Below are 25042 nucleotides of genomic sequence, written 5' to 3' on the forward strand. Positions count from 1 at the left end.
CACGAGAAAGCTACTGCAAGGCAGGCCTTTTTGCTGAAAAATATCAGTGACCAGGTCTGTCCTAAAAGTATACATCCCAATTTGTACATGAAACTGTTTTTGGTTGTTGTAATTGTTCCTGCGGTCCATACTGACCACAACAGGATCCCTTCCTAATGCTATTATAAGTCGATTATGTATATACGTCTATTAGAAGTCTTCATTATGATGGAAAGTTTGTTGAAAGTTTAACCAAAGCTAATATGAGGCTTTAGCAGTCTGAGATCAACAATTCAATGGGTATCTTCCAAAATGATTGTGCATTGTGTTTAGTGCATTATTATCACTTCGGTTAACTATCCCTCCATAATAGCTAAGCAAGGAAACACACAAAAAGAGGGAATTTAGCACTAAACACAAACTCATATTAGTATTGTATTTGGAACTCTATAATGGATATAATGGACCAGAGGAACAATTACAGCAATCAAAAGCTGTTTAAATGGTTTTAAGACAAACTTTACAAATGAGATGCTAAACAAACAGATATGTCACTAATATTTTTCAGCCATATAATGTATTTTCATATTCCTATTCACATGTTTCAAACACACCTTATACCTTCACTCTAACACTGCAGTATCTGTATATCATTAGGATGGCATGTGTTTCTATGAGTTAAGGAATCTGCTAGAATACTATTGAAGGACTGTCATCGAATACAATAATGGGATGGGCAGTGAGAATACATCATAAGGTACAATCTTTTTTTTTCCTCATTCCATCTGTCATTTTGATGATGACAAAGTCATAAAAACTTGAACTTTTAGACACTACAGTGTCTAATGTTCACAGTATTCATGATAAATTTATCAATCAGCTGCTACAGAGCTCTGCCTTTTCTAGGCAAAGCAGTTTTCATTCCTGTCTTGGTGTGGTGACAACAAAGTGAGGGTTAAGTTCAGATACTTTGCATTCTACTTTTAATTCTGCGTAAGCAGCACCCTAATGATTCACTGCGAGAGTCAGCACCAACGGGCAAGGCCGTCTGACTGGTTTGTTGTATAGGGGAAAGAGGGAGAGGGATCCATGAAGATAATAGACTTGAGCGTTTACACTTGCCAAAGTGCTCACTAGAGTGAAACTTTGGCTCTGACATGCTAATTTCCTCTTCCACTCTCTCTCTTCTTACATGTTGCAAAATCTATTCACACCCTTTTCTGATTTGAAAAAGCTTTGTAAATGTATGCACAGCATGTGTGAGAGAGCTTTTGTATAGAAACAGTGGTCGCCTAATAACCATGTTGTGTTTTCAAAGAGTGCATACTGTGGCCAGTGGCACAGAAAGTGCTTTTTGTTGCAATTTGTTGAAGAAATTGTTGTGACAATTGCAGGAGCATGGAGTTGTAATTTTCTTGTCTTTCACTTATACAAACATAGACACTCAGACAGAGTCACTCAGATTGAGCAAACACTTTGTTTATTATAGGCTTTCATCTGCCTTTACCTAGACTATGCACTACAAAAGGTTAAACTAAGTCAACTTGTTGTGTAACTATTTGCATAAAAACATGAAAAAGCAATTGTTTTTATTTCCAATCTAAAATTAGAATTCAATATATTCCATCTTTTTATGTCAAGATTGGCTTTTTATATGTGTGCACCAGTGTTTCTGTTCATCTCAGTTCAGCTGTGTGTGTTGTTCTTGATCTAATTTTAATGATGTCTGTGCTTTCTGGCTTTTCCTACCCAGTGAGCATGAGAGCAGCGTTCCCACAGGAGATGTTGCTGTGAGTCGCTTCATTTGTGTGTGCGCCGTGCTGCGCGCGCCCCTGTTGTCGCCCTCTTCCCTTCTGCCTCGCGCTCTCTCTCAGAATTGAGTGTCAGCCACCTGTACGACAGGTATGTGCTTGCTCGACTACCACGAACAAAGCACAGATGTAGTAAACAAAAAAAAAAGAGTTCTTAGCAACCTCTATTACGCACGCACACGCACACGCACACACACACACACACACACACACACACACACACACAGCTCCACCCCAAATCCACCTTCCATGACTAGCTGGGCTTGTTAGTGCTCACGCCCGTACCTGTTCTCCAGTACTGGGACCGAAACACCTGTCAGACAGAGAAAGACTTCCCCTCTGCTCACAGCAGCCACACTATCAGACTTTCGACTGAGCTGCGTGGACGACGTTGCTGTGCTGGATATCAAGTGAAAGCAGGTAGGGTTCGCTCTGGCTGGCAGGTGTGTTGATTTCAACAAGATTTAGCAAAAATGATCTGGATATATTCAGTATTTAGAGCTTCAGTAATCAGCAACTGTAAAAACAAGAATTTAAAAGTAATCAGTCATGCTACATAAACTGCTTAAAGCGTTAACCGGGGATTGTCAGTGTTTGCCCTCTCATTTGTCTGGGTGTTTCCCCCCGTCATGATTGCTTGTCAGTAGAGTTGTCTATCCTGCTCCTTGCTCGCTGAACGCTGTAGCTCTTCATCAATCATTTATCTTGCGTGGACTGATGTGTTAAACCTAAGATAAATATGCTTTCTGAGCCCTCAGTATATTTGCTCGGTCACCAATATTGAGGCCAATATCCTCAAGAGATATTATGGCGACGTGCTATAGAAGAAGTAGATTCACAGCCCCAGGAGTTCAACAAGTTATATTTGCATTCTGAATTTGGCAGTCATCCGCAATTTTGCATAAGCTGTAGTCTGCTCCTACTCTCAGATAAGGGAACACTCGTCTGTGTTTCATTAGTATTTTCCTTTTCTTATTCAGTTCCCCGGGGAAGTGGGTTTGCCTCTAAGCAGTTTGTTTTTGACCATAAATAACTGAGGGGTCAACTTATTTGGATATGTGTGAAAGGAAGCAATATTTGCCATATCACAAACATAATAATTCTGTGCTCATATATGTTTGTATCCAAACACAATATATATATATATATTTTTATCTATGTGTGTGTCTGTATGTGTGTGTCCATTCATATTTAGGCAACAGCAGTATTTTTTTTGTTTTGGAAAGTGGTAGGACAGGATCATCTACATGTCTAAAGGATGAGACTGAGGAATTCTTTACACAGCACATGTTCCGTATTGGGAGGGAACGAAGCGTGGGAAGAACTATTTCGAAACTGACTATGTTGGAAGAAATTCCTCCAAATTGCACAATTTCTTTTAACGCTGCCTCTGTCTTAATGCGGTTCCAATATATTTTTTAGGTGGCCTGTGAAGAAAACAAAAGAAAGAAGACAGCAAAACCCATAGGACAAGCATGTCAAGAGGTAAGCAGGCTGACTGATCTGATCTGAATGTGAGCAGAGGGCGTGTCTCTGTGCCAGACTGGTGACTGTAAATTCTTCGATCTTCTGTCATTGTCCTGATTGGATGCAAAAATACAAGCAGCTGACTATGTGGTGTGTGTCAGGGCCAAAGAGGACTGAATATCATCCATGCTATCAAGCAGATGCTGATTAAGATGTCATTATGATGCGGCCTAGAGTGTGTATAATATCTCAGATGGTGTGTGTGACATGCACATGTTTGTGTCTCAGAGGGGGATAAAGCAGCTGTGTTCCGCACCACCAAAGTGCGGACCAGGCTGAAGGGAGACTGCAGCTGGATGCAGCCCCGCAATGAACCTCAGGCTGAAACCACGGAGGAGAAACCATGGTAACAAACATGTTTAAATAGGGTCCTGTCAATGTTATGCAGTACTCGCTCACTTGAATAGGTAAAACCAGGTTTGTTTGCATCTATGCAGGGTAGCAGAAGTAAGGGCCAGACGTTTGAACGGAGCCCCTATTGAGACCAGTCCAGTGTCCTCACCGACAGAAACCACTCCACCACCCACCAAGACAGATACTGAAAGGTAAACACAGGTTTCTAATGTCACAGAGTTATCTACTGTTTGGAAATCTCCCAAAAAAAACACGATTGTGCTGATAACGAGTCTCTGTTTTGAATTTAGAGCACCAACATCAGGATTCCTGATCAGGTAAAGACCAGCACTTGCACATTTAGACACCCAATTTAAAATAAAATCAAAAGCAGATATCTGAACACAGAAAAATGGCAACTATGTGGTCACACCGGAGAAAGTAGTAGTATCAACTCACACTTTTTGTTTTTCTTTCAGAGGCATTTTCACTAAACTAGACAAGCCTGCTTCAACCTCAACATCTAACGGCTTAAGGTAAGAGCTTCTGTTACTTCAATAAGCAGAGTTAATCGTGTGACTAAATATGCGCCTTTTCCTCTCTGGTTCCTACATTAATGTTATCTGCTTTTTTTCTCTTCACAGCAAAACAACACAATTCACAAAAAAACCTTCAGAGACCTACAAGAAAATGTGAGCTCACACAAATCAGGTTCCCAGTTAGCTGCTGGCAGTTAAGTGAGAATTTATTTTCATGCAGCGTATGTTTGTGCTTCTGTTCCTTAGAGCTCCCTACACTGTGAGGTCCACTTTGGAGAACAAGGAGGGCCAGCTTAGCAACGAGGAGCAGGAGAAACGGTAAGACTCTTCTTGCGCAAAGAAACACAATCCAATTTGAACTCACATGCCCAGAATAGAGATTGGATTATCATCATAATGATTCATTTAACAGGACAGAGGCAGCCAGCAGTGTTCTGAAGAAATCTGCAGTCAGGCACCGGTCTTATGTACTTTCTGCTGCTAAGAAATACGAGTATGTATATCTTATGTCACTCTCCTAAAGTTAAGCTTGGCACTCAATCTGGAATTCTTAAATTTTAAAAGAAGTGAAAATCACTCATGTGAGTATAGATGGAGAGCATTTATGGAGGTATTTACAAAATCTGTGTTTTGAAAAACCTCAGGTCTCAAGAAAAAGCACTTGACACTTCACCAGTCAACAACATTCAATCATTTGTGGCTAAAAGGTAAACGCTCCCTCTAATATTTCTATACCCTCAAAAGAAAAAGTCCAAGTATGTAATCAAACGTCACTCTGTCTGTCTGTTTCTTACGTGTGTGCACACCCAAACCCCACACATGCATTCATGTGCACGTGTGCTTGGCTACAAATACGCAGGGTGGAGATTACCGATGATGATGAGAGTGCTGCGACTCCAGCACCTGCCAGCACTCCGCCCCCCTCCTTCCCCGTCGTCCCTGTCACATCTGTTGCCTCTGCGCCTCAGCCCCGACCGCGGAAAATGTGAGTCCTTTGCCATGTTTCTATTTCCAGTGCAACAAGTGACTCCTGTTCCTTCCATTTCATTCATTATCTGTGCGGTTTACAGAGTCGAAACCAGCGTTAAGACAGCTGTTGATGTCGCTGTTGATGAGCCGGTGGCACCAAAGGTGGAGGAGGAGGAGGAGGAGGAGGAGGAGGAGGAGGAGGAGGAGGCGGCGGCGGCGGCGGCGGCTGTACCACAGCCTGTGAAAGAAGACCCCCCTCTAGTGTCTGTTACAGAAAAAGACCCATTTGAAGACATGATACCAGGTTGCACCAAGGTGGCCACTCCTCTCCCTGAACTCATCCCTGAGTCTGTTAAAGCAGTTTGTAAAGAGCCAGAACCTGAAGATTCAGAAGCTGACACACCTTTGGTTGATCTCGCCCCAGCGTTACCAACCCCAGCATCACCTACTCTAGCATCCCTTGCTTCGGCTTCAGCTGTCCCACAATCACCTGCCCCAGTGTCTCTTACTCCACTGTCTCCTCTACCACTGTCTCCTGCCCCTGTGTCAGCTGTCCCACAATCACCTGCCCTGGTGTCTCTTACTCCACTGTCTCCTACACCACTGTCTCCTGCCCCTGTGTCACCTGTCCCACAATCACCTGCCCCGGTGTCTCTTACTCCACTGTCTCCTACACCACTGTCTCCTGCCCCTGTGTCACCTGTCCCACTTTCACTGGCACCAGTGGCTGCTGTAACAGAGATAGCAGTGAAGACTGAACCAGAACCAGAACCATCTCCAAAGCCAAGGTAAGATTTGCACTAACCAAATGTACATGTAATCAATTCCTATTTTTACCTATTACAACATTTTACATACAAAGATCAACAATAATATAAGCTTTTATCTAACATTATCAGAATCAGAATAAGACATACTTTAATAATCCCGTTGGGAAATTACTTATGGGGGGGATCTGAATAATTTCACCACTGCATAGTGTTAACATCAGTATAACATGTTATTTAGACTGTGATAATGAGTCTTAATCATCCACGTAATGCCCAAATGTGTTTAGAATTGAATAAATTAATTTCAAAGCTTTAAATGTGCTTTCAGCTGGTTTTCTTTGTGTATGTCTATAGTGTGTTTGTTCTCATTCTCTTCACTTGTGATTGAAAGCTGCCATGGAATTCCATTTGTTTGTTCTCTGTCAATTTTCACAGCTCCAGTGTTGACACGCTCACCACTTTGTCTGACACTCTCATTTCTTTCGACACAAGTTCAACCAGGTACTGGAAAAAGACAAAGATGAAAGCAGCAGAAACCAATCTGAAAAAAAAAAAAAAAGATTATCATGTTAGTGCCTCCAGCCTCGACAACATGCCATCTGATAATAAGACTTTATTTCCTCCCCAGCTTTAAGGATGATGAGCCAGTACTGGCAGAGGAAGAGGGGAGCTCAGCGGACAGTCGCACCACAGAGAATAGGTATAAAACCAACAACTTCCTCATTCATGTCATAGCAGTGCTGGCAGGAGAAGACATAATGGCTAACTGCCACTGTGTTCACTTCAGAGTAATCACAAAATAACCCACATCTCAATTTCAGGTGCTGAAATCTTCCTCACACAAGAGGGTGTCCCAAATTAGACTTGATTAAATGTGGTACTTAAAAATGTAATATAGAAATGAGTTCCTACGTGCCAAAGCAGGTGCAGGTGCACTGATATTTTTTTCCCGCTTACTCTCTGCAGTGTTGAACAGGAGCCAGCTCCTGAGCCCAGCAACTGTGTACCAATGACAGATGATCTCCTGGCTCTCTGTGATGGGTTTGTTAATATTACATTCTTACTGTGCAATCAAGCAATCCTCACATTTGAAATTATCCAACTATTATCCTCAAGGTGGCACTGTTGGACCTCCTATGATCCCCATCCCCTCTACCTCAAATGGCCTGTTCTTGCACTGAAATCTCCTCTGAATCCAAAATCCCCTTTGTTCATCACCTTCTCCGCTTCCTCTTCCTCTCCCGCTTCCATCTCCGCAGTCCAGAGGCGTCTGCAGAGCCGGTTCCCCCCAGCCCAGGACGCTGGAGTCAGGATCTGCTTAGCGGACTAGACAGGTATAGGAAGAGCTCTTTCCCACCCAAGCCCCAAAATGCAGAGTTATGTGAAGAATTATCCTTTAGTCAGAGGAAAATCAATAACTCCCTTGTCAGTAGTGGAGGCATTACCTTAACTTACCTTGGAGTTGGATATACAGTTTTAAACTCTGCTGTGTTTGACTTATGTGTTTGATCTCTTTAGTGAGTCAAACCCAGCAAAGACCAGTGGCACCCTGGATCTCCTAGCTAATGATGTCATCGTAATCAACACAGAGGCACGCAGGTGAGAAAGACGTGATGCCCACCCCCCCCCCGTTCCCCCATCCCTCCCTCCTTGTGTACCATTAATCCTTATCACTACAGATGAAGGGGCCAAGCATCCCAGCTCCCTGAGGTGTAAGATTTTTAATAAATCCTATCCGCCTGAAGTTTGATCCATAAATCAGGGCTCCTCTACTTCTAGCTTTCTATTTTAACCCCTGTGCTCCATGTTAGATAGAAACAAAGTCGCAGATTCCTGAAGCGACTGAGTAACAACAGAAAGCAACGTCTTATCTGCAGCACGACTGGAAATAGAAGAGAATGTTCTGTACTGATTAGTATTGCGGCTTTGTTTTGTCTCCGCCAGCCTCAGCATGCAGCGAGAGGAGGAGAAGCAGACAGATGAGACAGCCAAAGAAACACAAAGGTAGAGGGAGATGACAGGCTGCTCTTAAACAATTATCTATCTATGCAGAGCTGTTCCTGCTCAGAAATGCATTCTATTCAGATATGCCTTGTAATGATTTATACTAACTCTGCCTGTAACTATGCTGCGTCTCTCTGCCCGCCAGCCCCACAGAGACAGTCACTATAACCACCAAAACTGTGATCATTTCTGACAAAAGGTACGAAAACGCACACACGCGCACAGAAAGTCTGTTATGCACTTTATTCAGATGGTTTTTGTGCTCGTTAAATTGTTCAGTGGGTTTCAGACTGGCGTTGTAAATAGTGTATGAGAAGAACCACACTAACCTTTACTTGCCCTCTTTTTTCTTCCCATCGTGCCATTCATCCGTACCATCCGTACATCCTTACTTTTCTCTCTCGCCTCCATGCAGTGAGGAGGACATTGCAGATCCCTGGAGCTCACGTGCAACAACCACAGTCACTGAAGCAAGGTAGTTTATTTACTGCCACATCACATATGGGGCTAGTGCTTTAAGTGAAATTGTGTGCAATATGTATTCAATTGTAACATAGATTCTCATTACAGTTAAATGGGTAAGTTAGGTTTAATGTGGTTGATAAAATTAATTTTTTGTTGGTAAAATGTCTGAAAACAAGCCATCAATCAGGGTTCATTTTAGGTGAAATACACTGATTTTGGCATTCAACAGCAGAGTGGTCTTTCCATTTGTCAAAGACATCCAGATTCTGATTTTGATTGAGTTTGGCCCTGGGTTCCTCTGTGTTTCTGTTTACCATTCAAACTGCATTAAATCTTTCCATTATGAGTCAATGTGATCAGAATTCCTCCGACACAAGATGGGCCATGCTGACAATTGAGAGTGAAATCAGTGTGAAATTGTTTTTCAGCTCGGCTGATCCGTTTGATCCATATCCGATAGGGACCACATCCCCTAACAGGTAATCATATTGGTTTGGAGCTGTGACTGTTTTCCAGCCAGCCAGATAGCATCTCGGCATGCATAATGCAGCAGTTTCTGATTATGAGACACTTTTCTCTATTGCAGCTCCTCTGACCTGCTCCAGCCCCTCTCAGATATTTCCATCAACAGGTACGGGAATGATCATGCAAATTCCCTTTTTTTTTTTACATTGTAACCTCTGTTTGTAGCATAGATACTATCATGGTACAACATATGATCATAGTTACTACAACTGCTTCACCTTGTCGGTTATCACACTGCTTATTATTCATAATTCATCATTTTAATATTACATATTTATTTCTTCAGTTCGTCATATACTTACATGGAGAAAAAAGATCCAGTTCCAGCAACCAGGTAAGTTGCATCCAACACCTACTCTGTGAAATAGGGCTGCACCTATCAATCATTATCAATAATTTTGTGAGTGACTTCTTCAGGTCAATGTACAAATATAATCACATTACGATGATATAAAACAGAATAAAGAAGAAAATTCTTACATTTTAGAAACTGGAGCCAAGTCATTTATTCTTACTTGATAAATAACTGAAAATATTAATCAATCAGCAAAATTGCTGGCAGTCGAATTTTTTTTATGTTCGGTGTGAGTGACATATTCCCTGTGTGTGTCCCTATAGTTTTTGTTAAATCATTTAATGCCTTTCTTAGAGAGTTAGAGAGTCCAGGTGGATTTAAACAGGAGACATTGTGGTTCATTCTCAGTGCTTTAACACCCCAGACAACCAGGGCACACAATTTTGTTTTAACGTTTTTCCCACTTTTTCAGTGTGCGCTTCGACAGTACGAGCAATAATGCATTGGAATCCCTTGCAGACGACGTCATCCCTATAAACACTGACACAAGGTATTAAACTGAGTCTAGTGCCTACTGTGTTATTAATGTATGAGTGACAGCTGGAGGAGAAAAGAGGACTGTGGACCTGCAGAAATGAATCCCTCACACAGTGCACATTACCTTTGTCTGATATGCTTGATCTGTCATAACAACGTTTCTTCTTCCCTCCCTCCCCACTTTGGCTCTCCGGTCTCAGCACTCAGCGGTCATGGGCACACACATGGGAAACCAGAACACCTCGGCAGACTAACACAGATGAGAGGTGATGACACACTTTGATTTGCTCTTACACTTCCACACAATGTGGTCCACTGTGTTTCATTCATCTACATGCACCCATCCATGTCCATTACGTGCTAAAAGCCTTTCATTGTATGTCCCCTCTCAGTCAAGCAGCTGAACCAGAAGGCACATCTGAAGCAGCAGATCAAAATATGGTGGTCAAGTTTGAGAGAAAGTAAGTCATCTTTTTATTTAAAGCTCTGCGTGCATATCTGCTCCTTTTATTCCCATAACCTCCTTCCCTTTCACTACGGTGAAGTAACCAGGCTTTTGCAGCATCTACTCATTGAGCCAGAAAACATTGTGCACTGGTGCTGATAAAAATAGGTCAGATATATATTTGTTACAACCTCTCCTCACAACTGAAGATCCCCATTCAGCTTTTTTTTTTTTTTTTTTTTTACAACATACAAAGTGAATTTGCCATTTCCTTCATGGTACAATGTCATGTCTTTGTTTGTGCTCAAGGTCCACTGACAATGACTCCCCGTGGGACAGGTGGACATCACCCACTGTTTATACTATCACTACCAGTACAGACGAAGAGGAGGAGGGAGAGGAGGAAAGGTATGAGCTGGGCTCATTAAATGCATATTAAATCCCTTTATTTTCCAGAATTTTAGCAGGATGTGATTATTGCACCTTAAAATTCGGTGTCTGTCAACCATTTAATTGGAAGCAAGCTAAATACAAGTTGAAACTTCCTCACGGCTCAGTCTGAGAATAATCAACCTCCTCTCAACTTGTTGTTTTTACTTTAATGCTGACACTTCTTCACTTGCACTGCCAGACTTATTGTAATGCACGGATGTCCTCTGTTTTGTAGCCCCGAGGATACACAGACACAGACGGTCACAACCATCACCACTATCAGGTTGGAAAAAAAACATTGCAAATTCTTAAAACTCACATCTTAAGATCAAAAACTGGGGATATTGGAATGAGCGTAGAGTGGGAGAGGCATAGAGGTGATGTTTACAATTACAATGAATGCATGGGAGGAGGGTTCAGAATGAGGCAATTCTGCAGCAAAAACAGACCACACCTGGTCAATAAACCTCAACCCCTCTGGAGCTGTGAGTGAAAGATCAGTTTCATACACTTATAAAAACCGCAGAATTCTTGTTTACTGGATACCATCCAGGTTATTGACTGCTCCAGCCTACAGTAAAAGTCTAATACAGCTTTCTTTACTTTCCAGGGAGATGCACAGTGAGCCAGAGCCTGCTATGGATCGGTAAGTTTATGATCTTGTTAACGTCAGACAGCACAATGCAAGAATACTTTGTTCAGAATGTTATTTTCTCCTGTTTGGTCTGATGATTTTCTGATTTTGTGAAGACACTCTCCTTTAACTGGTGCTTTTAGTCCTTTTTGACTGTAAAAATATTGTAAGGATGTGGTACTGCATGGAAATAAACGTACCTGTTAATGTTTAATTTAATAAAATGTATTTAAAATCAAACACACATTTTTTAATATTTAGGTCATCTGGGCTTGCTTTACTTACCTACCTACCAAATCTGCTTTTGTCTCTGTTTGTAACAAAGCCGTCTTAGGGGGTGAGAGATTTAGGCCAAACCCTGTGGGAACACAGCTGTAGTCGCTTAATATACTGCAGTCGCGATCTAAAGTTACCTGCAACTCCAGTATGATGCCTGCTTAAACAGACTGCTGACTCAACTCTATCACTGAAGTTAAATGACAAGATCTGCTCTCCCATTGTCTTTCAATTTGCCCTCATTTCCTTCCATCTAATTATCAGTCTCCAGATGTCAGATTAATGATGTGTATTAGAGATGTCCTTTTGTCAAATCACAGCCCGTTAAACAGCATGCTATTAACAAGCGATGGCAGAAAATTATTATCTCCTGAGTTACATTTGACAGATGTGGAGTCCTTCTGTATAACCCATCACACTACTGTCATCTTTGAGTGAAAGATGAGACTAACGCTGCTGCTCTCTGTCTCCACTTATGAAACCTATTCCAGGACTGTGACGGAAGAAGACCAGCGTGTCCAAACACCAGAACTTGAGGCAAAAAAGTGAGTGATTTTACAAACATTTAAATTAAAGTGGCAGCTAATATTGTAACTATGCAGATTAACGCACTCTTTTCTTCATCTGCCTCCGCTCCAGGCCGTTTGTGTACGTGAAGGAGTATGTCAATGCAACAGAGCTGTCCTTGCATAATGCCAGAGACACGATCGATGGGTAGGAACATTACTATAATTATATTATTCACACAATGAAATAACAATATTGCTTCGAAAAAATATATAGTTGCGTATAAACCTTCTCTTTCATGATGACTTACTAACAGCTCTTTTTTTCATAGTGGGTCAGATTTGACATCAAGCTACACCAGTTACTCGTACAGCAGCCCATCCACTTACTTCAGGTAAAAAAACTATTCCCTAAACCTTTATTTATTTATTAAATAAACCTGAGCCCTTTCTTGCCTGACACTTCAGCTGCTTTCGTCTCTTGCTATTTAAACTGCATTTCAACTGCTTTCACCAATTACACCAACAATGACATTAAAACTGTATTGATCTGTTTATCAGTCTCAGCTCATTTCAATGCGTACACTTCAATTAACACTTCAAATCTGAGATCTGAACTCAGATTAACAAAAGAAAAACGTCTTCAGCTCTTCTAAATTCCTTAACTTCTGCTGTTCATACACAATTTACTTTAACTGCTTTCAGTGCTTACAGCACATCTGACACTTCAACTGATATCTTTTAGATTATACACTTGAACTGCCACTCATTTCTTTCAGGACTTTTACCTCAACTGACACTTCCAGCTCAGTTCATTACTTACACTTGAATGACATTTCAACTACTTTCAGCACTCCAACTCAGCGCTTACACTTCAATTTCAGTGTGTTTACATTTGAACTGAGACTTTTGTAATTTCAGTGTCATTTCAACTGCTTTCAGTATTTCAATTATTTCAATGTTTCATGATTCAGCTTCCTTTTTGTTCAAGCAGCTAGTACACATACATTTTCTTTAGTTTCTGAAGTGGGTCAGATTATTTGACATCAAACTCTGTCAGTTACTCTTACAGCAGCCCCTCCGCTTACTCCTGGTGACAACACAATTCCCTAAACCTGTTTTAAACAAGCTATAAGCCTGAGCCCTTTCTTCCCCTGCCTTGTTATCTTCAGTTCTGACGAAACTAGATATGTGTAAGCAGTAGGGCAGAAATTCCACCAAGCCTGCTCATTAGGAGGCTAAGCAGGGACATCAAAGGATTATTTACACTTATTAAGTTCCCTTGTGCAGGACAGAAAGGGTCACAGGTCATTGTACCAGACAGGGCTGCAATTGCACGAGAGCTGTTTGAGACATTGGCGAAACTAACTTGTCTCACTCGCTGTGTCTCCCCAGTGGCTCACTGTCATCCACATGTACATACTGCGGAGAGCTGGTGGGCAATGATGCCAAGATCTCCATTGAGCACCTCAATATCAACTGCCACCCTGCCTGCTTCAAGGTAATTAATCTGTCTTCTGAGATACAGTTCTGCTGAAGGTACAGTTTGGCATTTATTGCACTATAAATTGTTGGATATATTCACATGTCCTTGAAGGGACTGGCCAGGACAAAATGAGCATTTTTGTCATCTTAAACATAGTTTGACTTTTTAGTAAATATGTTTATTTGCTTTTCTGTTAGAGGAGAAGATTTGATATCACTCTCATCTGTATAGTAAATATGACATTATAGCCAGTTATAACTAAGCTCAGCGTGAAGACTGGAAACAGGAGAAAAGCTAGCCTGGTTCTGTCCATAGGTTAACAATCTGCACCCCAACAGCTCTAAAGCTTGATCAATAGCTTTAACATTTTATATCTTGTTTGTTTAATCTGTACAAAAACCAAAGAATAAAAACAATAACTTGTGGTTTTATGTGTGCCGGACAATTTCTTGGCCGGGAGCAGTCACTTCCACGAGTCTTGTCTTGTTGAAATAGCCACATAACCTCTTCTTAAACACAACATATTTTTTTGTAAAGATTAAACAAATGAGGTATAACGTCGGTTGAAGAGACTTTGGACAGATCCAGTTTCCACAGCCAGGCTTTTTGCTAATGATGATGCCTGTAGTTTCAGAAAACCATGAGAGTGGTATAGATTATCTTTTCTTCTTATCTTATTCTATCCAACTCTTGGAAAAACAGCCAATAAGTTTATTATCCAAAATGTCAAACTATTCCTTTACAATGTATAACTTACCTCTGTTGCTTATTAGTCATGTTAAGTCTTGAACTGCAAATTATATCTAGCTATTGCATAATGTCATTCCTCCAATCGAAGGCTTAACCACTTAATTGTGTTTTCAAAGCTTCAACTGTTTTGTATACTGTGTGTTATGGAGCAATAAATTAGTGAGAGAATTTCAAGGATAAAAACACTGCTCTTCGATGTATTTTCTCATAATTACATTTTCTAAAAACCTTCTCCCAATTTTTCAGTGTGCTGTGTGTAGTAAGCCAATGGGAGACCTTCTCGACAGTATGTTCCTACATGGTGGGAAAGTCAACTGTGAGAGCTGCTACTCCAAAGCCTTCGAGTGATTATTGAAGCTCTTCAGCAGCCTCTTATCCTCACCCCCTTCCCCTCATGCTCATTTGCATATAAAGTGAGAACTGGTCTTTCAAAAAGTTTAGACTGTATCCGGTTTGAACTGAATGATGTGGTTTAGGGTGACCAAAGAGGCATGTTTTAGTGAACAATATGACTACTTAATGTTGATCCTTGCATCAGGTTAAATTTCTAATTTCTCGAACATATTATACAAGCTTGTGTTTTTTTTTTTGGGTGGTGAAAGCTATATCTGCCTCAGTAAACTATGAAGGAAATGTCTGTAGAGCAACTGTGAACAGACTAATGGGCAGTGGGGTAAGCTATGATAATTTAGCAACAATAGTTATGCAAGAAAATGACTTTATTACAAAATGTTATTTTGCTCTTCTTGATACAAAATAGTGTGTTCACATGTATGATGATTTGTTAAGAAAATAAAATGATTTATATAATGCTGGTATAAATATGTGCTACCAAAGGCAGTGTGCTAGTAAACACACAGAACTGTCATGGAGTCTTTGTTACATGATTTAGAAAAGCATGATTAAAAAAAAAAAGATTGCACATAAACATGAACTTAGCATCATGTAACAGCAAAGAGTTATGGGCAATGTTATAAAAACAATTATATAATTAAATTATAAAGCACCTGCCACATGAATTCATTAGTTGAGCTATTCCTGAGAACTGCTTTTGCACAGGGGAGTTGTGGCTGACTTTATATTTCTCCACTCCTTGGTGAAATAATATTTCCCTTGCATTGTCACTTAAAACACCTGTGTACATAAATGTAATAACCATCAGCTACCTGCTGAGTAACTAAAGAAGCTAATGCAGTTTATTGGCTACTGGCTTGATGGTCTTCACACACAGTTAGGCAGCGCTCTCTTGGTACAGAGGACAAGTCTTTGGCTCTGCCCCAGTCTGAAAATCTGCCTCCTGTGAGAATGTGCCTCTGTGGAATAACTGCACTACATGCAGTTAATGTTAACAATGCAAGACGGAGTAAGGCCAATGATGGCACCTCAGCTATAGTAATAAAACGACTTGAAAATATTAGCATATAGCACTCTAAAACATTATTTTCCCATTACTGAGCTTGGGACAAAAGGACAAAAGTATCATGTCAGCAGAATACAATATGAAAATCTGTTATAGTATAACTAAACTGCTCATACGGGTAAATGGGTTTGGCTCAGGTGCAAAAATATAAGTAATTTCTAATTCATTCCCCCATTTAAACAGAGGGGATGCATAATATGGGACACCCCTGTAATCCTGGACGTGCTCCATCCTCTGTTTGTTTCAAGGCCTGTGTCAGTGTTTTCCTCTGGCTCTGCTCACAGCAATGTTTTGGATGTGCTTCCACAGCAGTGAAGGGTCTGACTCGTTATGTCTTATCAGAGACTCCAGCCCCTCTGCTTGGTCCAAGCTTTGCCAGTAATCCTGAGGCCATATTTGCAACCATCTGCGGACAGATATACAAACAGATTAAGCTCATCACAGAGGATATTTTAATTAGGCAATTAAAATAGGCTGATTTCTCTCCCCTCGGGACATTGTTATTCACATTAAAGTACGGAAAGTAGAAGGATTTCACACCTGGCACAGTGAATCATTAAAGGCAAACTCACCCATCATCTGCAGGTAAGTCCCGGACATGTCCGAACCCCGGGCTGGGCAGGGGGCACCCCATGTGAGCGTTGTTGGCCATTTTAGGCTGAGGAGGTTTGTTCTTCTTAGGGGCTTTCCTATACGCTCGTTCGGCTGCCAGTCGTGCATTCTCCTGGTCACACACGTAACATTCAAATCCATTCAGGTAGTTGGGCTTACTCATGTCATTAACTCCCCACTCACGGGTCTCCAGAGCCTCCAGTAAACGAGTGTTAGTAATGCGTTTGGGGTTCTTGAACTCTAAATATTTTGCATATTCACCATCGTTCCCATCAAGAAGTTTGAGGAATTCACCGAGAGCTTTCGGCGAGGGAAAGTTATCTATGATGATTACAGAGTGATCGTTGGGCATCCAGTCTGCCACCACAGAGGAGCCTCGATAGACGGGCACACAGCCCTGATGGAGAGGCCGCCACAGCTTCTCTGTCATGTAATCTGGACACAGGCCATTCTCCAGCGCCAGGTGAAACTTGTAGCGAGCAACAAAATTCATAAAGTTGTGATCTTCGCCAGTAGCTGTGGCCGTGTCCTCCAGATGTTCAGGCAGAGGTTTGTTGTTCAAGCATTTCCCATAAGAGTCCACCTACGGAGAGAGAATTAATGTGTGAGAAAGAAGAAGGATGGGGGCGTACTTGTGAAACATTTGGGAGGAAATTATTAATGTGACAGTGACACACTTTTAATGATCTACATTTTTCATAAAACCATAATTAGACATTTCCAATTGAACTCTAGCATTTCATTCCCTAATGGGAATTTACAAACATCACACTCAGGGCTATATTTACAAAACATTTACAGAGGTATTACTGCAATTGCATGCGTGAAGATGAATGACTCTCCTACCTTGTGTACACAAGTGTGTGCAAGTGGAAGCGAGGCAGACTCTAAGCTAGAGATTTTCAGTGCATGTGAGCCAGTTGATATTTAATGGAAAGAACGGCTATGGTAGGGTTCAAAATGATGGCGACAACTTAAAATGGCATTCAACACCAAGCAAAAACATGTCCTGACATCTGTACGGAACGGGAACAGAGGCAAAACAAGACAATTAAAAGAGAGCGTTCTATTTGAAGCAAATGTCAGAAGATAGACCTACTTAGATTATCGGCCTGGCAGGTTATCGGATCCGATATCCAGCATTTTTCTCATGATCTGTATCATTATTATTTTTAATCCGACTGTCAATAAAATGAATTTGATTATTAGATCCTGCTGGGTAGCTTGTTCTGTAATAATAAATGATCATTTATTAGATCTTAATAATATGAATCTGCAAAGTACTGTAACTAGTCATTTAAGTTACGAAATAAATGTAAAAAGGAAAATATTTACCTCCAAAATGTAGTGGAGTAGAAATATAAAGTAGCATAAAACGGGAAGAGAACAAGTAAAGAACAAGTACCTCAAAATTGTAGTTATGTACAGGACTTAAATGTACTTAGTTACAGTATGTTCCACCACTGGACACCAAGATTTTCATTCATACTGCAAATGTATATCGGTTCCAAATATAGGTTACTGGTTTCCTTGATTACTAATAATCAGTATCTATATCGGCCCAAAAAAACCCCATATCAAGATTGAAATAAATAGTAATCCAACAAATCACACAACAATTACCTTTACATTAAAATGTAACCTTAGATCTGTCTATGAGGTGCCTACCCACATCTGCACAGCTTGTTTTTGTTTATTTTACATACAGCAATGCTAAAGCCTGTGGATTTTAGAAGTATAATAATTTCTCATTAGTTATAATAACTGGAAAATTGCACCTCACTAAGCATACATCTTATTTAGGTCTTAATAAATGTGGCGTTAAACTAGAAACAGCTGCAGTCATCTAGCATGCCTCTTTGTAAAAATGGCCGTGAAGGAACATCTCTGTACTGTACCTGAATGTACTTCATGAGCTCCTGGACATATCTGTTTCTGTCTGATGGTACATCGCAGTGAGACTGCATGTAAAGCACAGGAGCCAGGCCCTCCCTCCTCAACCTGTTCTTCTCCTCCAGCGACACCGCCACCGGCATCAGCAAGTAGTCCAGAGAGGGCAGCCACTGCAGGGTCAGAGGATAGTCCGACTCCCTGCGAAACGTGGCAGTGTAGTTGAACAGCCTGATTCCCGGTCCATGGGAGAGGAAGTAGTTATTCATGGGTGACTCTTCATGGAACAGTGCCCAGGTCTGGTGGCGGAGACGAGGGAGCGGCGCCTCATATGCCCTGAAGTCTGTTCCATAAAAGATGATGGATGCTGTCCGTTTGTACAGCTGGACCTTTCAAGATCAAACTCAAAATTACTGGCAGAACAGCTTCAGATGATAATTATCATTAATACGAGCATGCATCTTCCCTCTGTCTGAGCCAAGGTTAAATATCTCTGGTACCTTGCGGTTGCTTGTGACCAGGCAGGAGGATGTGGCACAGTCAATGCGTTCAGTGTCACCGGGAAAATGAGGGAACAGCCCTACACTCCACCAGAGGAGAATTGGCAGCTCCTTGTTGCTGCGGCGGTCACTGTTGCCAGGTCCTGTGTATGAGCTGACGGAGGCAAACTCCATCTCTGATAGGGCACTCTGGGGCTGAAAGGCTCCACGGTCCACTGCATCCAAGGCCTCCAGGGCAAGTTGGTCGTCTGGAAAGGAGGCAAAGGAGACCCAGACCCAGCACAAGACACCAAACAGCCCCAGACACACACAGGGCACCAACCTGCCCCTACCTGCCATCTGCAAGGATGAAAAGAAAAGTCATTTTAGAGGCTTTAACTACTCAAGCAGCTCACTACTTTAAAACAAATCAACTTTCTTATCTAAAATATAAGCTAAAATGATTCTTTAGTCTCGCAAACAAAGTCACACCCTCTTTTGATGTTCATAACCCCACACGAAAGCGTCACGAACACAGTGATTTCTCATTGCAACTAACTTCGTTGAGCAAACACTAGCAATTGAGATTTTAACCATACGTGTCAGTGGTTTTCTGAGCATGCACCAATTACAATATCCAAACATTTACACAGTCTCCTACCATTGCTGCGGCAAACACATGGAGGTGCGTTTCTTAGTTCTTCAACCAAAAATATACAAAGTTTCTCCGTATAAATGGGTTTTGATGACAGGAGACTGAGTGAGAACAGCCAACGGTGCAGAGGGAATAAACACAGTCCGATTCTTCTTCTAAGTTTCTGCTTTTCATCTTGTTTGGGTCGAGAACCAACCCACGCTGCACACCGCCCCCTGCAGGTCCGGGGTGCACATTGCTCTACTAAGTGTCTGAGACCACTGCAACACTCGTTTGTTCAGTGTTCAATGTGGACGAAATGACTAGTTATAAGACTAATTTCTTGCATAAAACAAAATATGCTTAAAGTAAATCAATTATAACAAATACTTAAAAAATCTAAATGAGTCTTAAGTCAAAACAGCTTTGAAACATAGTCTCTGATACAAATGCAAAGCAGTCTCGTAGTACATACTACCAGTAGTTTGATATCTGCAGACGTAAATGGAAGAAGCCTCTATAATAAAGTATTGATTAAAAAATACCCATGTAATTCCTAATGCAATATTTTACAATTAAAGTTGTTATAATTTGTTTTTTCTTATTGCATCATTATTTCATCATCAGTATTTTAGTATGTCTGTGCTTGCTGATTGCAGTCCTTATCATTGTCAAATCTATCCAGCTTTATAGGGCAGAATTGACAGATATTTCCCTCTATTTTGGTGGATATCTAACTTAAGTAAAGTACAAAATGTATCATAAGTAAAAGTACTTATGTTATGTGGGGGTTATCCCATTATTATATATTTTATTATTGGTTGTTAATATGATTGCATTAATGTTTAGGTAGCATCCATCTACTTATACTGCTGGGTAGTTTGATCTATAGCAATGCATTGTGTGTTAGAAATTCAACATATGTTTTACATGGAGAATCTTAATCAAAGGGACTAGTGAATTGGCTAGAGCTGTCACATAATGTAAAAAGTACAATATTTCCCTCTGAAATGTTTTGGATGGATGCAGAGAATAGAAAGACCTCAAAATGTCCATTACAATAAAGTAAGCACACCCCCACAGAGACACTTTGTTGTGACTATTTATGGAGAGTGGTTAACTTTACGGGCTTTAGGACCCCGGTCGTCCTGAGCGGTGTGTGCACATGCAGCTCCTCGATGGGGGCGCGCACGTCACAACACTCAATCTCAGTCCGATGTAGAGGGGGGGGCGCAGAGCACGCAATATAAACTAATAGGAACAGGGTGAGTGACATGTTTAATCTCTACATAGTGGATGCATTAAATCACAGACACATCACCTCACTGCAGCTTTTGTTATTTCCGTCGCTTACAGTGTTTTTAATATTTGTTTTGAGCCGCATGTGCTCTGAAGCTATCGGTTAGCCTAACTGGGGAGGGGAATGTCAACAAGCCTTCAGACTAGCCGGCTAGCTTGCTAGTTGCCTGGGAGGCTTTGCCACACAACAAAACAGTTAATGTTGTTTGTTTTTAGGAATATGTTACCTTTTTTGGTTCCTAGTTAACGTCTGCTCTGGGGCGTTTCGTGAATAGCTCCGCAGAGACCTCCGACGGCAGTTTAACTGGAGTTTTAGCCGCCGGCCACAGTTGACAACAAGCTGGTACATGTTTGTGGTCTGCGCAAGTGCAGTGGTTGTTTCCAAGAGTCAGCTCATGATCCTGACTCGCCCCTGTTGTTGTGGCGTAGGACTCCTATACTCCACCCGTTATATAGCTCGTAAAGCATCATTTAATATCCTAAGCTATTGCCGGTGCATACATACTACAAACATAGTACATGTGTATATTATCCTGAGTCAGTATTTCTGTGTCTTGTAGTAAACAACAATGCTGTAATCATCATACCCAGAGTTTCAACCAGATACCTTTTGTCTGACATCTCGGTCCTTCACCCCTGTCATTGTGTCCCTGAAATTAGTCAACTATTATCCAGTTCTCATGGTTGAGGTGGGATACAAATGTTTCTTTTCCACTTGTTATCTACACTGAATTATCAGCAAAGTCAAGCCCACACACTGGTTTGAGACTTGAATGTTTTCTGAGAACTCGCCATATGTCATTTCATATTGTCTAATGGTGATTTTCATTTCCCTTTAACTGTGTAGTAAGTATCTATTCTTGCTTTTCTTCCTCTTTTTAGGTTAAATTGACCCTGGCTTGCCACCTGGTGTGGAGGCCTGTAACCTAGTGTGGAGGCCTTGCTGGGTGGGAGGAAACATGATGAGTGGGAAGAGCCTGTTGTTGAAGGTGATCCTGCTGGGGGACGGTGGAGTGGGCAAGTCCTCCCTAATGAACCGCTATGTCACAGACCGCTTTGACTCCCAATCCTTTCACACCATCGGTGTGGAGTTCCTCAACCGGGACCTGGAGGTAGACGGGCGTCTGGTTACTCTTCAGATCTGGGACACGGCAGGCCAGGAGCGCTTTAAGTCCCTGCGCACGCCCTTCTACCGAGGCGCCGACTGCTGCCTGCTCACATTTGCTGTGAACGACCTGCAGAGCTTCCAGAACCTCGGCTGCTGGAAGAAGGAGTTCATGTACTACTCAGACGTTAAAGACCCTGAGCGGTTCCCTTTTGTGGTTCTAGGCAACAAGGTAGACATGGAGCAGAGGGAGGTGGGGGAGGAGGAAGCACGGGCCTGGTGCGAAGAGAGTGGCTGTTGCCCTTACTTTGAGACCAGTGCTAAGGATGACACAAATGTCACGGCTGCATTCGAGGCAGCTGTCAGGGAGGTTCTAGCCACTGAGGACCAGATTGACCATGCACTACTGAGTAGTACTATCGATCTCCATGGCAACCGCAAAGCCTCTCGTGCATCTTGCTGCTGATTGGTCAGATGCAAATCCACCTTGTCTTAATCTCTCTGGCCGAAACTTGCCCAAGGCAGTTTTGAGAGCCATGAGATATTGTTTATGGTACACATACTGTAGGTACAAGGTACTGAGTACAGTATACGCTAAAGATAATGTGGATAAGATACAGCTGCTCAGGATGAGGGCCGTGTCAAGGATTCAGCTGGAATCTTAACTGTTGAATTATTGCTCAAGGTACAGGCACACTGTAACAGGCACACTCATGCTTTGTACTCTGTCTTCTTCCAGTCGTGTGGCACAAAACCATTTTTACCCAGCTTCCGCTTTGACTGCCTATGCAGGAACTTGTATCAAATAGTGCTTTCAGATGATTTGTTTTAATTGAAATAAGTGAAATTTTAGTTAATACAATGGAAGAGAGAATATAGCAATCCTCTCTTGAAGAGCACAGTCTACTTTCGGCACGGCAGCATAAAGTACAGTTGGTCTGGTAATTGCTCAGTCTGAGCATGAGTTGATTTTCCCAGCTTTTAGAGGGACTTTGAATACACCGTGACATTTTCTTGTTATCAGATCTTTTAGCAGAAGTGGATAGCTAATGTATTTTCTGGACACAGACAGTATAAGTGACCCAAACCAGGCAGATATTGTACTTGGGAACTCTCAACATCGGTTATGATGACCAATATGGTACGAGGAAGTTAAACGATTGCTGCACTCAAAAGGAAGATGACCTTGTTTGTCCACAGTGAGAAGGGAATTGTGAGCTTTAAATTTGAAGCTCAAACTGTAAGCATTGGGTACGAGCTATTGAAGTGCTCTTATTCATTTAACTATTATAACTGCACTATTGTGTAGCCGGAGGTGTCAGGTGTACGAGTTAGGCATATTCAGATAATTTTTATTTCCCGTGATTCACATACACGGGTCTGTTTACTAAGGTTCAGTGTTTCTTTCAGAGTAAAAAAAAATAATGCTGCTTTTGCTACTGTTGTTGATAAACTGCTGTTAATTTTTCTGTGAAACACATTTTCATCCACGGACGCGTTTTTTTTTTTACAGGCATGTGTGATATTTATATTAGGCTTCAGTGTTTGATCAAGGGCTGATTAAAGTATGTTTTCCTGATGTATAGAGGAGGTTAGAACTATTAAAATTAACAATAATTTTCATAATTATGGCATGTTTGTAGTAGTGTGATTGCGTGGCAGGCCTTAACATTCCAGTCATTTATTCTGACAGTCTCCTGCGCTTTACTGTTACATTACATACATATTGTGCTGTCAGTCTGGTCATTCATTCAATATGAAATAGCCTGAGCAAGAAAGGCTGTTGAGACCAGTAATGTGTGCAATGTGCATCACCCCGTTCATACAGTATTGTGTGAATTATATAACTTAGTATTCTCGCAACTTAATGTTTACTTGTTTTCAGCTGGATGGTACTTTACTTTTATTTCATTGTTTTTAAATACAGGTTTACTTGCATTTGAATTTGTCCCTTTGGTTTTGCTGCTATCGGCCAGAGGGCATTGTTGTTTGCCTGCACGGTTTGAGTAAATAATATGCCTGACATTCAATGCTTCAAACTGAGTTTAACATGGTCTAAATTCATTCTCATCAGTATTGTGATTGCTGCTGGAATATTATTTTATATTGCGTCTAGTCAAACAACCATACCTGTTGCAAAAATAAGATAAAATGTTTTAATCTCCTGGATACACAGAGTCCCCCATTGCGGTCCGTGTTCTCATACCGTTTTTCTGTTATGTTGAAGGTCTTGTGTATTCTCTCTGCCTGAGATCACATTATTTGCCTTTCAAGTTCAAAAATTGCATCATATTTCAGTGTGTGTGCAGACTAATGGTGAACTGTGAAAGTGAACCGGATCCAATCAGGTACATTTACTTATTACATGGTTCTTTGGTTTAATGTAGGCTTATAACAAATAGCTTGTTTGTATGATTATTGTTGACATTTTTATAAGATGTGTTGAGTACTGGTACTCACAGCTTATGAGAGAAACTTTATTAACTGTGAACTGAGTAGGGCATTTTAACAAAATCATGCCAGTAGCCTACATTAATTCAAAGTCAAAAATGAGGGCTGTTAGCTAATCATTTGTCAGTGTTAATATTTTATGGATTATACAGGATATTTTGTCACCTTACTGTACCATTTCAGTTTTTATCCTGTTCAGATAATGTAGCCTACCACAGTGTTTACCTGGAATCTAACCTACCTGAGAACCAGTGGGTACATAGAAGCTGGTAGCATAACCTTATAGTATGTTGCTCTCACGATGCAGTCTTATTTCACTGCAACCCAGTCTAATATCAGTATTTTTCTTTATATTGCTGTAATATTTATGAAAGTAAAAATACATTTCTTTGGGCTGTCCATGTTAATGGCTTATGTAAATTGCAAAGGGCATTCATTTTATAATAATGTACGAAATGACACTGAACGTCTGTTTCACCCTCAGTGCTCAACCCATGAGTGTGATTTAAGCTGCGTGAAAGTCAGACTGTTCATCTTGATTATGTGTTGATCTAATGGAGAACTTCCCTTTTTCCTCTTTATTGCACTACGGAGGATAAAACTGGGTGTGCCAACATGCTGGCAAAGTGGTGTATACTCTCCAGTGCTTGGCTACAAATAAAACATGCAACATACCAAATGGACACTATCTTGTCTGTGTTTTTTTGTTCTCATCAGGCCTTGAACATTCATGAAAGCTGCTTTAACAATGACTTTCAAGTTTTTAAAACCAAAAGATCTTAAACAATTTTTAAAACTGAAATAGGTCACTCAAATTAATCAGCATACTTCAGCTCTCCACCTTTCTGCAGTCATTTTCGGCATCAGGG

General features: G+C 41.1%; 3 protein-coding genes across 7 annotated transcripts; 2 read left to right on the forward strand and 1 right to left on the reverse strand.

The window, feature by feature from the left end:
- The first annotated feature begins 2034 nt into the window (after positions 1–2034).
- On the forward strand, positions 2035–15093 carry znf185 (zinc finger protein 185 with LIM domain). Of its 3 annotated transcripts, none has more exons than XM_051418955.1 (34): positions 2035–2233; positions 3213–3275; positions 3546–3663; positions 3755–3862; positions 3962–3988; positions 4130–4186; positions 4295–4342; positions 4436–4507; positions 4602–4682; positions 4834–4896; positions 5049–5174; positions 5260–5946; positions 6364–6429; positions 6557–6628; positions 6895–6969; positions 7188–7262; positions 7447–7527; positions 7873–7932; positions 8078–8131; positions 8348–8407; positions 8826–8876; positions 8984–9028; positions 9209–9256; positions 9690–9767; positions 9955–10020; positions 10147–10215; positions 10509–10607; positions 10867–10914; positions 11242–11277; positions 12033–12086; positions 12181–12255; positions 12380–12442; positions 13443–13548; positions 14530–15093. In XM_051418955.1, the coding sequence occupies exons 2-34, from the start codon at positions 3266–3268 to the stop codon at positions 14629–14631; spliced, it is 2880 nt and encodes a 959-aa protein (XP_051274915.1). In that variant the 5' UTR covers positions 2035–2233; positions 3213–3265; the 3' UTR covers positions 14632–15093. The 3 variants fall into 3 exon arrangements, with proteins under 3 accessions (XP_051274915.1, XP_051274916.1, XP_051274914.1); XM_051418954.1 differs by having other exon boundaries at positions 2036–2210; XM_051418956.1 differs by lacking the exon at positions 4834–4896 and having other exon boundaries at positions 2035–2210.
- fut11 (fucosyltransferase 11 (alpha (1,3) fucosyltransferase)) lies at positions 14985–20991 on the reverse strand. Of its 2 annotated transcripts, none has more exons than XM_051418959.1 (5): positions 20845–20991; positions 18706–19044; positions 18214–18594; positions 16276–16898; positions 14985–16109 (listed from the first exon to the last, which is right to left on the reverse strand). In XM_051418959.1, exons 2-5 carry the CDS (start codon positions 19042–19044, stop codon positions 15959–15961), a joined length of 1494 nt encoding a protein of 497 aa, XP_051274919.1. In that variant the 5' UTR covers positions 20845–20991; the 3' UTR covers positions 14985–15958. The 2 variants fall into 2 exon arrangements, with proteins under 2 accessions (XP_051274919.1, XP_051274918.1); XM_051418958.1 differs by lacking the exon at positions 20845–20991 and adding an exon at positions 19346–19503.
- On the forward strand, positions 20502–24856 carry rab9b (RAB9B, member RAS oncogene family). 2 transcript variants are annotated; one of them, XM_051418963.1, is made up of 2 exons: positions 20502–20583; positions 21500–24856. In XM_051418963.1, exon 2 carries the CDS (start codon positions 21577–21579, stop codon positions 22186–22188), a length of 612 nt encoding a protein of 203 aa, XP_051274923.1. In that variant the 5' UTR covers positions 20502–20583; positions 21500–21576; the 3' UTR covers positions 22189–24856. The 2 variants fall into 2 exon arrangements, with proteins under 2 accessions (XP_051274923.1, XP_051274924.1); XM_051418964.1 differs by lacking the exon at positions 20502–20583 and adding an exon at positions 21167–21306.
- Positions 24857–25042: the final 186 nt, after the last annotated feature.

Source organism: Dicentrarchus labrax, unplaced genomic scaffold, assembly GCF_905237075.1.
Source record: "Dicentrarchus labrax unplaced genomic scaffold, dlabrax2021, whole genome shotgun sequence".
NCBI classification, from domain to species: Eukaryota; Metazoa; Chordata; class Actinopteri; family Moronidae; genus Dicentrarchus; species Dicentrarchus labrax.